The sequence below is a fragment of the Micromys minutus genome, assembly GCF_963924665.1.
Source record: "Micromys minutus genome assembly, chromosome: 25".
In the NCBI taxonomy this organism is placed as follows: domain Eukaryota; kingdom Metazoa; phylum Chordata; class Mammalia; order Rodentia; family Muridae; genus Micromys; species Micromys minutus.
This window is the reverse complement of record NC_137960.1, coordinates 35645324-35660567: the sequence shown is the minus strand read 5'-3', so window position 1 is coordinate 35660567 and position 15244 is coordinate 35645324. Positions and strand designations below refer to the sequence as shown.

At 39.5% G+C, this 15244-nt stretch overlaps 1 protein-coding gene across 2 annotated transcripts in view; it reads left to right on the top strand.

The window, feature by feature from the left end:
- Positions 1 to 13206, top strand: part of HACE1 (HECT domain and ankyrin repeat containing E3 ubiquitin protein ligase 1) — a 107300-nt gene extending 94094 nt beyond the window's left edge. Inside the window, exons 23-24 of one of the 2 annotated variants that reach the window (XM_080937617.1) lie at positions 10962 to 11075; positions 12444 to 13206. In XM_080937617.1, coding sequence (XP_080793743.1) covers positions 10962 to 11075; positions 12444 to 12546 — 217 coding nt within the window. In that variant the 3' untranslated portion in view covers positions 12547 to 13206. Of the gene's footprint in view, positions 1 to 10961; positions 11076 to 11346; positions 11462 to 12443 lie in introns of those variants that run through there. The other variant, XM_080937618.1, reaches the window with a different exon arrangement.
- The last annotated feature ends 2038 nt before the right edge of the window (positions 13207 to 15244 follow it).

Sequence of the window (15244 nt, the reverse complement as noted above, 5' to 3'; positions counted from 1 at the left end):
TCTAAAGACCCTTTTCAGTACTTATTCAAGTCCTTTGCTGAGAAGCCCAGCAGAGTAACTCTTAAGTTCGTTCCGTTCTTAGCTTGCCTTGTACGTGAGACTCCTAATTCGTACTATTTGTACAGTATTTATCCTTTTAAACCCCAAGTGTGCATTCTTTTCCTATTGGACTTTACGGAAAATCTGATCATACTGAAGTACATTTTGCTAAGTTCATAGTATAATTTGCCACAGCCTTATTGGAAATAAAATCGGATATGTTTTGAGTGTAACTTAAGTTAGCATAAAAAGTGAGATCTTGAGAAACATTTTCATATGTAGACCAGGCTGGCCTCCAACTCCCCGAGACCCATTTATGGGGTGGTGTCCTATGGAATGGGATTAAAGGTATGTGCCACTATGTCTGGCAGTGCTCTTTGTTATATAAGACTGTCTATCTTAAATGTCTTCATGTTATATTATTGCTCCATAGGATAAATAAAATGAAATTTGATGTTTTATTTTTTCTTTATTAATTAATTAGCTTACATCCCAAATGCTGTACCCTTCTAGATTCCCTTCCTATCCCCCTCCCTTTCTCCTATGAGAAGGTGGGGTCCCCCATGGGTATTCACTCACCCTGGCGCATCAAGAGTCTGAGGGATTAGATGCATCCTCTCCCACTGAGGCCAGACTAGGTAGCCATGGAGACTGAGCTGCATGTCTGCTACATATGTGCCCAGAGTCTCATTCCAGCCAGTATATGCTCTTCAGCTGCTGGTTCAAGCTCTGAAAGCTCCCAGGGGTCCAGGGTAGTTCACTCTCTTGCTCTTCCTGTGAAGTTCCTATATCCTTCAGAGCCTTCAATTCTTTCTCCATCTCGTCCAAGAGTCCTCTAACTCCATCCAGTGTTTGACTGTGGGTCTCTGCATCTGTTTTAGTCAGCTGCTGGGAAGAGCCTCTCAATGGACTGTTATGCGAGGCTCTGGTCTGTAAGCATAACAGTATCATTAATAGTGTCAGTGATTGGTGCTTGCCCCTCAGATGGGTCTCAAGTAGGGCTGTTTTTTTGGTTGGCTATTCCTTTAGGCTCTGACCTTAGACGAGGCAAATTTTGTGTCGAAAGTTTTGAGGTTGAGTTAGTGTCCTTATCCCTCCACTGGGAGGCCTGCCTGGCTATGGAAGTGGACTTTTGTGGTTCCATGTCACCACTATTAGACATCTCAGCTAAGGTCACCCACATTGGGAGTCAGCCCCATCCTGGGTCTCTGGGACTTCCTAGAGATTCCCACTCCTACCCCTGAAGATTTCTATTCATTCTTTGGGTCTTCTAGCCCTCTCTCCTGTCTCTGCCCATACTTGATCCTGACTCACACCCCATTCCCTCCCCCTCTCATCCAGTTCCCTCCCTCTCTCAGCTTCCTTTGATTATTTATTCCCCCGTTCTAAATGAAATTCAAGCATCCTCCCTTGTGCCTTCTTGTTTAGCTTCTTTGGGTATCTGTGGGAATGTATCATGGGTGTTCTGTACTTTATGGCTAATATCCACTTATCCATGCATGTCCTTTACTGGTTTACCTCACTTAAGGATATTTTGTAGTTTATTCTTTTGCCTGTAAAATTCACGATGTCCTTGTTTTTAATAGGTGAATAGTATTCCATTGTGCAAATGAATGACATTTTCTATATCCATTCTTCAGTTGAAGGACATATGGATTGTTATTAGTTTCCAACTATTATGAATAAAGCCTAGGAGTGGTATAGCTGGGTCCTCAGTTAGTGTGATGTCCAATTTTCTGAGGAATCTCCAGACTGATTTCCAGAGTGGTTGTATCAATTTACAGTCCCACCAACAGTGGAGAAGTGTTCTTCTTTCTTCACATCCTCGCCAGCATCTGCTGTTCTTTGAATTTTTTTTATATTAGCCATTCTGATTGCTATAAGAAGGAATTTCAGGGTCGTTTTGATTTGCATTTCCCTGCTGACTAAGGATGTTGAACATCTTTTAAAGTGCTTCTCAGCCACTCAATTTCCCTGTTGAAAATTTGCTGTTTAAATCAGACCCCATTTTTTAAAAAATTTAATTTAATTTTTTATCTATTGATTTTACATCTGACTCATTGTCCCCTTCCTGGCCACTCCCCCCTTCTTCTCTGAGGTGGTGGAGGCCCTCTTGGGTATTTCTTCACTCTGGTAGTTCTTAAGACTCTGCGAGGCTAGGTGCATACTCTTTTACCATGGCCAGCAAAGCAGCCCAGCTAGAAGAACATACCTCAGTACAACTTTTGGGATAGCCCTTGCTCCAATTGTTCAGGACGCACATGAAGACCAAGGTGCATATGTACAGGGAGGCGTGGGTCCAACCCATGTATGTTCTTTGGTTGGTGGTTCAGTCTTCAAGTGCCCCAAGGATCTAGGTTTGTTAACTCTGTGGATCGTCCTGTGGAGTTCCTATCCCCTTTGGGGCCCTCAGTTCTTCCTCCTGTTCTTCCATAAGAGTTCCTAAGCTCCATTCACTGTTCAGTTGTGGCAAACCCTGTTTTTTAATTGGGTTATTTGGTTTTTTGTTTGTTTGTTTGAGTATAAGGTCTTTACATATTTTGGATATTAGTTTTCTGTTGGATGAAGGGTTCGTGAAGACCTTTTCCCAATGTGTAGGCTTTGTTTTGTCCTTATTGATAGTGTCTTTTGCCTTACAAAAACTTTTCAATTTCATGGAGACCTGTGTATAAATAGATTTTAGAAACTTCTTCCTTTCTAATTTCTATCTCCTTGATCTTCTTTTGTTGTCTTATTGATCTAGTTAAGACTTCAAGTGCTGTATTTGATTGATAGGGCATCCTTGTCTTTACTCTGATTTTAGTGGGATTACTTCCAAGTTTCTCTTCGTTTCATTTTACGTTGGCTATTGGCTTGCTGTATGTTGCTTTTATTATGCTTAGCTGTTAACCTTGTATCCCTGATCTCTCCAAGACTTTTAACATGAAGTGGTGTTGGATTTTGTCAAAGGCCTTTTCAGGATCTAATGAGATAATCATCCGATTTTTTTTTTCTTTCAGTTTTTTTATGTGGTAGATTTTTGTATATTGAACCATCCCTGCATCCCTGGGATGAAGCCTACTTGATCATGTTAAATGACTTTCTTTTTTCCCCCAAGTGTATTCTTGGAGTTGGTTTGTGAAAATTTTATTGAATTTGTTTGTGTTGATGTTCATAATCGAAATTGGTCTGAAATTCTTTCTTTGTTTGAGTCTTTGTGTGGTTTAGGTATCAGTGTGACGGTGGCCTCATGGAATGAATTTGACCATGTTCCTTCTGTTTCTATTTTGTGTAGTAGTTTGAGGAGTATTGACATGAGTTCTTTTTTTAGAGTCTGGTAGAATTAGGCACTGAAATTATCTGGCCCTGGACTTCTTTTGGTAGGGAGACTTTTAATGACCGCTTTTTTAAGGGTGTTGGGTTTTTTTTTTTTTTTTTTTTTTTTGGTAGTTTACCTGATCTTGTTTAAACTTTGGTGAGTGGCATTTGTTTAGAAAATCATTCATTTCCTTTATATTTTCCAGTTTTGTGGAATACAGTCTTTTGAAGTAAGACCTAATGATTTTTTAAATTTCCTCAGTTTCTGTTATGTCTCCCATTCTTTTCTGATTTTGTCAATTTGGATGGGGGCACTATGCCTTTTAGTTATGCTGGATAATGGTTGTTTGTCTTGTTGACTTTCTGAAAGAACCAGATCACACTTTTATTGATTCTTTGTTTGTTCTCTTTGTTTCTAATTGATTGATATCAGTCCTGAGTTTTGACTATTTTCTGTCATCTACTCCTCTTGGTTGTGTTTGCTTCTTTTTGTTCTAGGGCTTTTGGGTGTGCTGTTGAGATCTCCCCAATTTCTTTAGGAATGTAACTAATGCTGTGAACTTTCCTCTTAGCACTTCCTTTATTGTGTCCCATAAGTTTGGTTATTTTGTGTCTTCATTTTCATTGAATTCTAAACAGTTTTTAATATTTTTATTTCTTCTCTGACCATTTGACCATTATTAAGTAGAGAGTTGTTAAGTTTTCATGAGTATGTGGACTTTCTGTGGTTTCTGTTATTGTTGAAGTCTGGACTTAATCCATGCTGATCTGATAAAATGGAAGGGGCTATTTCAGTCTTCTTATATGTATTGAGAATTACTTTGTGCCTGACTCTATGGTCAGTTTTGGAAAAGGTGCAGTGAAGTGCTGAGAAGATGGCATATTGGGGTTTTGATTTTGTTTTGTTTTGTTTTTGTTTGTCTGTTTTGTTTGTTTTTGCTGTGGGTGAAATGTTCTGTAAATATCTGTTAGATCCATTTGGTTCATAACATGTTAGTTTCACTGTGTCTCTGTTTAGTTTCTGTTTCAATGATCTGTTCATTGGTAAAAATGGGGTGTTGTAGTCTCCCACTATTATTGTCTGAGGTTCAATGTGTGATTTGAACTTTAGTAAAATCTCTTTTACACATGTGGGTGCCCTTGCATTCGGGTCATAGATGTTCAGAATATTGATGAATTTTTGCTGTGATGAGTATGAAGTGTTCTCCCTTATCTCCTTTGATAAATTTTGGTCAGTAGTCTATTTTATTAGATATTAGAATGGCTTCTCATCTGTTTCTTGGGTTTGTTTGCTTGGAAAACCTTTTTGTATTCCTTTATGTTGATGCAATGTCTTTCTTTGTTTCTGAGGTGTGTTTCTTATCTACAGCAGAATGATGGATCCTTTTTATGCATACAGTTTGTTAGCTTATATCTTTTTATTGACAGGTTGAGTCCATCGATTTGGAGATCTATTAGTGACCAATGATTATTAGTTTCTGTTAGTTTAATGTAGGTGGTATTGCGTGTGTGTGTGTGTGTGTGTGTGTGTGTGTGTGTGTGTGCGTGTGCGCGTGCGCGTGCACGCGCGCGCTTCTCTTCATTTGTTTTCTGTGAGATGGTGAATTTCTTGTCTTTTTTAGGGTGTAGTTATTACCTTCCTTGGGTGGGAATTTTCCTTGTAGGGCTGGATTAGTAGAAAGATATTGTTTAAATTTGGCTTTTGTTATGGAATATCCTAGTTTTTCCATCTGTGGTGATTGGGAGTTTTGCTGGGCATAGTGGCCTGGGCTGGCATCTGTTTGTCTCTTAGGGTCTGTAAGACATTTGTCCAGGATCTTTTTGGCTTTTAGAATTTCTTGAAAACTCAGGTATATATATATTTTTTTATGTCTGCCTTTTTATGTTACTTGGCTTCTTTCTCTTGCAGCTTTTAATATTCTTTCTTTGTTCTCTAAATTTAGTGTTTTGATTATCATATGGTTGGAGGATTTTTACAAATAAGTACACTGTAGTTATTTTCAGACATGCCAGAAAAGGGCCTCTGATATCATTACAGATGGTTGTTGAGCCACCATGAGGTTGCTGAGATTGGAACTCAGGACCTCTGGAAGAGCAGTCAGTGCTCTGAACAACTGAGCCATCTCATCAGCCCAAGATTTTATTTTCTGATCTAATGTATTTGCTGTTCTGTAAGCTTCTTGTACATTTATGGCCATCTCTTAAGGTTAGAGAAGTTTTCTTTTATGATTTTGTTGAAGATATTTTCTGGCCCTTTGAGTTGGGGATCTTTTCTTCTATTTCTATCATTTTTAGGTTTGGTCTTTTTGTGGTGTCCCAAATTTCATAGATGTTTTGAGTTAGGAAGTTTTTACATTTGGTATTTTCTTTTACGACGTGTCAATATCTTCTATGGTATCTTCTATGCCTGATATCCTTTCTTCCATCTCTTATATATTTTCTTGGTGATTCTTGTGTCTGTAGTTTCTGTTCTCTTTGTTTTCCATCTCCTCTGTTTGTATTTTTTTTTAATTACTTCTGTTTCCATTTTTTAGGTCCTTGTCAGTTTTATTCACTTTCTTTATCTTTTTGTTTCTATTTTCCTGTATTTCTTTAAGGGATTTATTTGTTTCCTCTTTAAGGGCTTTTACTGGTTGATTATGCTTTTTTTTTTTTTTTTTTTTTTTTTTTTTTTTGTATTTCTTCAAGGGGTTTAGTTATATCCTCTTTAAAGGCTTTGTCATCTTCAGGAGATGGGACTTAAGGTCACAGTTATATTCTCATGTGTGTTAAGTTGTCCAGGGGCTTGTGTAGAAGAAGAGCTGGGTTCTCATGGGGTCATAGTGCATTGATGTCTGTTGATTATGTCCTTGAGCTTGCCTTTTGCTATCTGTTTGTCTTTGGTATTGACTGGCCTGATAGTTTCTGGGTGTCCTGGGTTGGAGCAATCCTCCCAGGAGGCAGGCAGAGCTGTGGGTGTGGAAGGGTGTGCTGATTCTGGATTGAAGGTAGAAGTGTAGGGAAGGGCAGAGCTCAGGGCTGCTGGGTTTGCTAGGATCCCAGCAGCTGGGGGGATTGGGGCCTGGGCATCTTAGCTATGTATGTCTAGGTTGAAGTAGGCCTCCTGGGAGAAGGATGGAGTTGTGGGGTGGGGTCAGTGTGCAGATCTACAATTGCAGGTGGAGTTGTGGAATTTTGATGTTTTCTAGTGTACAAGATTAACTGAGTAAGTGTGAGCCCTAACTACAGCTGTTCATGGTGCACAGAAGAGCAAGGCTTCAGGGCTGTTCATATGGTAAAGCCTCCTTTTAGCTTAGAATGATGAATTTTAGCTTCGGTGTTAGCAATAGTGAATATTTTCATGCTTATCCATTCATGCAGGGTTTTTTTGTTTTTGTTTTTGTTTTTTTTTTTTGTTTGTTTTTGTTTTTTGTTTAACTTGTCTTTCAGTTGTGTGAAGGACATTAATTAGATTTTTTATCCAGATACTGAAACATCATGGTACAGTTTGTGGAAAGGTTGGTGAGAGCACTTAGGTTCTCATCTTGTCTTAGTAAAGTCCTCATCAGAGTTTTGCTTCAATGAATAATCAGGGCAATTTAACTTTTTATTCCTGGTCACTTAGTTAATTTTACAGGTAAAAGTGAAAACACATAGATTAATACATTTTACAAATAGGTATATTCCTGGCCTTTGTTGGTGGCAACTTTTTGTTTATTTGTTTTGCTATCCTTGTGCATTTGTGATTTATTAAAATGGTTCAGAATTTTTGTTTCCTGAATGGCTGGAGATTGAACCTAGGGCCTTATGTGTGCTAAGCCAAGTGCATTACCACTGAGCCACATCCTTTTATCCTTTTATTGTATTTTTTCCCTTGAAAACAGTTTTAAAAAAATGTAATGTAGTTTCCCTGCCCCCAGTCCTTCCTAGATCCTACCCACCTACCCAAACCCACACCTCTTATTTCTCTCATTAGAAAACAAAAGAGTATCTAAAAAAGAAAGAATACAAGATAAAAATAACTTAAGTAGGATAAAACAAGTGAACAGAAAGAAAAAAGTGCAAAGAAAAGGCACAAGGAACACAAATATGTTCAGACATTCACATTCCCCCCACAGAACAGCCATACAAACAAAACTGGAAACAGGAATACGTACAAAGGACCTGTGAGGTTAAAAGTAAAATAAAAGACCTGATAATATAAGAGAAAGAACTTACACATATCATTGGGTGGGTATGTGATATACTTAAGTGTGGCTTGTGTAGCCAGTGAGACTCCTTTAGAGAAAACTAATTTTGTCTTTCAAAGTGGTTGTGAATTGGAGGTAGCTTCTGGGTTCGGGATTAGGTATCGTGTCTATTTCCTCAGCACTGGGACCCCATCTAGCTTAGACTTGTGCAGACCTTGTACATGCAGCAACAGTCTCTGAGGTCATATGTATGTTCTTAGAAGTTCTTTAGGTATTCTGGATATCAGTTCTTACCTGTTCTTAATCCCAGAAAGTGTTTTTCTATATTTTCTTCATGTGTTTTATAGTTCTAATTCTAACAGTGTTTATTTAAATTTTTTGATCTGTCTTTAGTTTATCTTTGTATATGGTACAAGGTAATGGTCCAACTTCATTTAAAATTTTATAGCAGATAATCCAGCTTTCCCAACACATCTTGTTGAATGAGCACTTTTCCCCATGGAATATTGTTTGATATGGGGAGGAGGTGTGGGGCAGTAAGACAAGTTCTCATGAAGACCAGGCTGCCTGTGACCTCACTGTGTAGCTATGAATGACCTTGGGTTTCCTGGTTTTGGGATCTCAGGCATGGGTACTATGCCTAGTTATATACACAGTACTCAGGCTTCAACAAGGGCCTCCCACATGCTAGGCTACCAGTGCACTGGATCTCCAGCACCTGCTGCATATTTTTTGTACTTTTTCAAAAATAGATGATGTTTGGAGAGGCACTTTTGGGTTGTTTTCTTTGTTGATCTGTATGTGTGTCACAGAACTCTTACGACTGTACTTCTGTAGTGAAAGTAAAGTCACATGGTGTGCATCTTCCCATTCCTCCCAGGACTGTTTGGGCTATTGTAGTCAACATGGTTTTCAAAATGTGTTAAAGTACATCGGTACCTGTAGGTGAGACTGATTTTGAATTTAAGTTTCTTATGCCTTATGTCCCTGAGGAGGACAGAATCAACAGCACTTACAGCCACCTGCATGCTATGATTTCTCTATCAGAAAATCGTTTAAGTCTGGTCACATTTGTCCCATCCTAAATTTCATTAAAAACCAATTAAGAAATTATGCATGTGTTTGCCTAAAATGAAATTTTGCTCAGCTGTAAAGAATAAAAGTAAGCCAGAGTCAGAATGAAAATTTCACGTCTTCTATCATGCAGACTCCAGATTAAAATTTGTGTATAAACATGTATGTGTGCTGGCCATGGAAGTAAGAAGAGTACCACGGGGAGGGGAGGAGGTCCGCAAGGAAGGGACATGGAGGCAAGAGAAGGCAATCAGATTTATACATAACATGAAAATGGGAGGAAGGACCGTTGGGAACATGAGGGGATCATCAAGGAGAGGTGTACAGGGCAAAGAACTTTAGGGAGGGTGAGGAAGAACAAAACAATGACATGTGCCCGGAATGCTGTGGCGGAGCCCAGGTACTTGGCATGGTAACAGTTAAACGATGTGAAGAAGCACACATTTAGTGTCTGTGCATTCAGTGAGTGCCAGTACTCTCGCTTATCCTAGAGACACTAGATGTCGTAATGGAGTCTTTTTCTATTAATGTTTTGTGTGGTCTTACATGCTTGTGCTTACTGAGCAAGTACACTTCTATTGGGCAACAGCCTCTGTTCACAGCAATCTATCCCCCCAGGATTTGTTTAATCATGCCCCATTCGCAGACTAATTTGAAATATTAATTTAAAATGTATAGAACTTGTAAAGTTATAATTATATTTTGTATAGTTGTGTGCTGGGATTAAAGTCTTCAGTTAATGCATTGTATTTTAGCCTTTTTGTGGTCTTAATTTTTTTACACAACAGTTACAGTATTTGAGAGAGGGGAAGATAGTGTGTAACAACTGTTGCTGTATAAGTGTGAGCACCGAGTTGGGATCCCTAGAAATTATGTAAAAGCTGGGTATGCTAGTGTGTGCATAGAACCCAGTATCAGGACAGAGGCAGTGAGAGACACTGTTTCAAAGAACAAGGTAGGGAACAAAAGAGGAGTTGCCTGACGTCACCTCTGTACATATATGCACAAGGTGAGCACACACATGCAAACCACAGATAGTATATGTTTGCTTTCTCCATATCTGGAAAGATAAATGTAAATACTTTTTACTGATGTTTTCTCACTGAACAACAACATAGAGGAGATATTTTTCATAAAGAAAGAAATCATTGTATTACAACACAGAAGGAGAACGGCTATATTGTGTCTCATAGTTCCAGGGCAGATGTAGTCCATCAAGGTTGGGAAGATGTTTGTGGCAGCAAACGGACATCACCTGGACCGGAGCAGGAACTACAGCCCGGTTATAAACACCAAGACTGACCCTCACTGACATACTTTTCTCAGCAAGGCTCTACCTCCTAACAGTGGTTCTCAATCTACCTAATGCTGCCATACTTTAATACAGTTCCTCATGGTGTGGTGCGCCCTAATTATAAAATTATTTTCATTGCTGCCACTTCAATATCTCTAATTTTGCTACTGTTATGAATCATAATGTAAATATCTATGTTTTCCAGTGGCCTTCGGTGGCCCTTGTGAAAGGGTCATTTGATCCCCAAAGGAGTGGTGACCCACAGGTTGAGAACCACTGTCCTAAAGATTCTACAACCCTCCAAAACAGGGGCCATACAGTGACCAAGTATTCAAACTCATGAGTTTATGGAGGACATTCCTTTCTTGAAACAACCACAATCTATTTATTCAGCAAACGTTAACAACTTTAGTTAGTTGTCAGGCAGTTTTGCTAATCCCAAGGATAGCAATCCCAGTGATACAAACGTAAAATAGGGCCTGGTTTGAGAGGCACACAATTGTCTTAGAGTTCTTATTGCTGTGACAAGTCACCATGACCTTATATAACTCTGGAGGGGAAAAGGTTTATTTTGATTAGAGTCTGGCAGCAAAGCAGGAACCTGGAGGCAAGAGCTAATACAGAGACCACAGAGGAGCGCTGCTTAGCCTGCTTTCATACAGCACCCAGTACCTCCAGCCTAGGGATGACACTGTCCACAGTGGGCTGGGCCCTCCCACATTAGTCATTAATCAAGAAAATGCACCACAAGCTTGACTACTGGCCGGTATGATGGGAACAGTTTCTCAAGATCCTTCCAAAAAGACTAGCTGTGTCAAGTTGACACAAAACTAGCCAGCACATTGTTGTAAACACATCATGTAGCCAGTTGAAATGATAGTTTAGCTGACGGAAACAGAGGTTTCTTCTTGGAAACTGCTAACTGACTCAAGCAACAGACAGGAATGAGTTGGAAGTTTGAGACTCAAATGTGTCATTCTGTCATTTTAGAGTTGAATGTATTCTTATCCTAACTTAGAACTTAAAATGTGTCTGTCAGACTGAGATTTCTTTCTTTCCTGATCACAGCTAATGATACAGATTCTTAGTTCCAGGGTCCCACACGGCGGCTTTGCCAATATTATGGGTGGAAGTGGTTTGCAAAACTTTACAATTGCTGCTGTGCCATACACTCCAAATCTCTTACCAACTTCCAGCACATGGTAAGTTAAACTTAACTTATTCAAATGAGATTTGGAATATTTTTATTAATCTTAAATCATCAGAAGTAATTGTTATATTTCCTGTTCGATAGTTAAAATGTCAAATTTTATGTATATTTTACTATAACAGGGAAAAAACCTTCAATAGTTACATTCCATTGCTTTGTTATGGTGTTATTATCTTTGTGATGATATTTTTTTTTGTTAAATACATTCATTAAAATACAAAATACATAATTTTTCTCTTCCTCCCATATACTACTCCTTCCAGATTCACAGTCTTCTTTAATGTTGCTATATACACATCAATGAATAAATACAAGAATACGACCAGCTACTGGATCTTGTCAGTATAGGTTTTATGTATGTTAATAGGGTGACTGTTGGTGTGGAAAGCAGTCAGGGAGCTCATCCTGGGGGAGGACCAATTTTTCCTCAGCTCTTGTTGCTTATAGCTCTCCATCCTAGAGGTAAGGTCCTGAGAGATTTCCTTATCTGCTGCATATTGTTGGGTATGTCAGGTCCTCTTTAGGGAGCCATATTGTTGGGGTTTTATGACAGGCTACTTCCTGTTAATAGCTAGATGTCACAGTATCACCGTAGACCTCTTGGTCCTCTGTCCTGTAAAATCTTTCCACCCCTCTTGTTGATGCCCCTGAGTCTTAGGTGCTGGAGTTGTGCCGTAGATGTATTATTGGAGACGGGGGTCCAGTAGCCAGGCATCTTCTATACTGTGACTAGAGGCTTCCTGTAAAAAGCTGCTTCCTTGACGAGGGTTGAGGTGGACTGCACACTTACTTAGGTCTGTGCCACGTGTTGGCTGTGGTTCCTGGTAGGACAACAGTCTAGGGTTGCTGTAAGACCCAAGGAAAGGAGATGGGATAAGAGGGCCTGCTCCCGGCAGATGTCCTGAACGGCTGGAACCTTGTCTGCCTGACAGTTGTGGTCTGCTGTGTTTCTGTCATGAAAGGAGCTGTCCTCAGAATTCTGGAACTACAGATGGATTAGTGGTTGCAAGTTTGGGTTGTCTTTCAGTACAAAAAACTCGGGAGCATGCACAAATCACCTAAAACATAATTGGTTCTTGCTAATGTTAGAATGCTGTGGTGCCTTTCAGCTGCACCAACACTTTCATGTGAATCACCCTGTAACTCGGTTTTAATCTGGAAATTTATTTTCATCCGCTCATTTGCATTCTGGGAGGAGCTGAAGTTCTTTAGCATCACTTGAGGGCTTTCCAATTTCAATGCAAATTTGAGAGAATGGTTTTATGTTAATTATGAGCAGTGTTTTTACTGCTAGATAAAACAAGAAATTTCAGAGATTCTCTGTTTAATGGTTTTTTTTTTTTTTTTTTTTTTTTTAAAGCATCAACATGCTCAAGTTACCTGAATACCCAAGTAAAGAAATCCTCAAGGACCGACTGCTCGTAGCGCTCCACTGTGGCAGCTATGGTTACACAATGGCATAGTGTCGCCTGGAAAACCTCTGAGGACTGCTGTCACCCACCAGCAGAGCGCCTGTTTCAAATTCAGAACCAATCAGGTTTCCTACTTTACCTTTCTTTTCCATGTTTTGTTTTTCTTTATATTAGAACATACAAAATCATAGTAGAATTCATTTTTAAAAATGCTAATTGGAAGTAGACACTGTCTTTTTTTTTTTTTTTTTAAGTTTCTTTAATCTTATCCAAAACTGTGTTAAGGCAAAATCTTTTTCTGCATTCCTCCCCTGCTGTGAACCTTTAAAGGGTATTTTCTGTAAATTGTATGAGGACATCCAGCTGGTATGTTCTATTGCATGTAAAGTACCATTTATATTTTGAAAAAATGTATAGAATGGATTAATTTAGATTGTGTAAAGCCATAAATATGTATTTTCCCAAGTTATATTGCAATGGGTTTTATTTTTTTGTTGTTTAGCTTTTTAGTATTTTGATACATGGTATAATGTTTAGACTGGTATGATCGACAATGGGTAAAATGACCTCTAATTTATATATTAAAGCTCATGTTATGTGAATTATTTGCAGCTTGCTGTGCTCGGTTTCATGTGTGTATATACTGTGTGGTCTCAGTTTTTCTTATGCCTTAATTTATACTGGAAATAAAACTTAAATATATTTATCTTATATTTCATTATTTGATCTGAGCTTGATGACACTTGAAGAAGTAGTATCATCTGCAGATTAAATATGTAATGTTTTAGTAGGTTTGCTTATTTAATTAAAATGCTGTTTTAAGTGGTATATGCTTTATAGAAAGCATTGGATGAACATCTTGGAGAAGACACACTGGAGCAGTCACAGCATGAGTCGTTATAGCCTGGCTTTAAGGGGACGAAGGAGTGCACACACAGCATGGAGGAGTGCACACACACACAGGACGGAGGAGTACAAACAGACAGGATGGAGGAGTGTACACACAGGATGGAGGAGTGCACACAGACAGGACAGAGGAGTGCACACACACATACAGAATGGAGGAGTGCACACACAGGACGGAGAAGTGCATACACACAGGATGGAGGAGTGCACACAGATAGGATGGAGGAGTACTCGAGCACGTGCGCGCACACACACACATACACACAGGCTGGGAAAGCCTTTCTGACATTTAGAACTTTGTCACTGAGAGCAAGTGAAAGATCTGCTTTTGGGTAGAATGACACACATGGCGTTTCTCATGTGAGCAGTGGACTATTTATTTGAGCAGTGGCATTTTAGAAAGACACACACTGAAAGTAGCGAATTAGAACCCAAAATACACACAGCTGTATCTTTTGGGGGTCTTGTTTTATTGCTTATTTTTTAATATAAAGAAATATTACATGAAAAAATAACTAACTCTAACATGAAGATTCAAGTTACTACCTTGTTCAAACAACATTACAGAATCCTGGCTTTTGACTTTATAACTGACTTGTTTATGATTCTAGAATCTGGCAGTCTCAGCACCAGGACAGATTCCATCAACGGGGTGTGGCCTCTGCACGATACTCGGGTTAGAAGCAGGGATGAGGTAGAAGCCTTACGGCCAGCGTTTGTCATGTCAGATAGTAAACATGTGGCTGCCTCTCTGCTGTGTTGGCCGAGTCTTAGCCCTGCTGCAGGCGTGAGCTCCTCAGCTTGGGTTTTGTTGTTGGCTCTTTTCTCCCACAGAGTCTCACCTCACACTTCTGCCCAGTTAATTGGCCATCAGATTTTTTATTAAGCCAATCAAAGATTGCCTTAGGTGAGGAAGGACAGAGAAACAATTTCATGTAGCATACCCCAACAATAGACGATTCAATAGTATTTGAATCCATCCACTGAGTACAGAGTGTGTTGGTTTATGGTAAAAACAGATCTTTGGACTATTGGATTAAAATGCTGAGTTCTGGAATGCTGTGGGGGTAAATCAGAGTCCTTGCAGCTGGATATGAGAGAACATGGCTGAACAGGTCAGAAAAAGCAAGCCCTTCTTGTCAGGTTCCAGCTGTCTCCCATGAAGCCCCTCTTGAGAAGCACAGGGAAGACATTGCTGTTTACATTCTCTCAGTTGTGAGTAAAATTGGCAGGAGACCACCTTAGACTGCCCTCAGACAGAGCGCCATCCTAGTAGTGTTGGGAAGAGCAGTGCACATAGTGGATGGTACATGCAAGTTGGCCTCTAGTCTAGTTAACAGCTGGCAGATCTGCCAGGGTTGAAGACCAGCAACCCAGCAAGGCCAGCCACTGACAACAGCACCAAGATAGCCATAAACACCCCTTAAGGGGACATGTCGGTAGCATATGGACCCCCGTTGGCTTGACCCATAGCATGTCCAGTTTCTGCAATAAGTCGCATAAAAAGCCTCTAGACAAACAATGGCAGTTCCCTCCCAGGCAGCTCTCCCATTATATCCTGGAGTCTTTAATCTGTTCTGCATCTCTCCTGCTGTTGGGGAGCTCTGCTCATTTTCTGCAGTAATTCCTCTTTTAACCTTATGTTAAAAAAAATAAAATAAAATAAAAAAAAAAAACAACTCTGAGTTTATCTTCAAAGGCTGATTCATGCAATCCAGTTGAGTGATCTTTGCCCAGAGATAATTATATTTGTAATAATTAGCTATTTGATAACTAGCGAAATGATGGCCTCTATTGTGGTTCTGAGGAGAATGCTAAGTAACCCTTATGTTGCTGTTGTAGC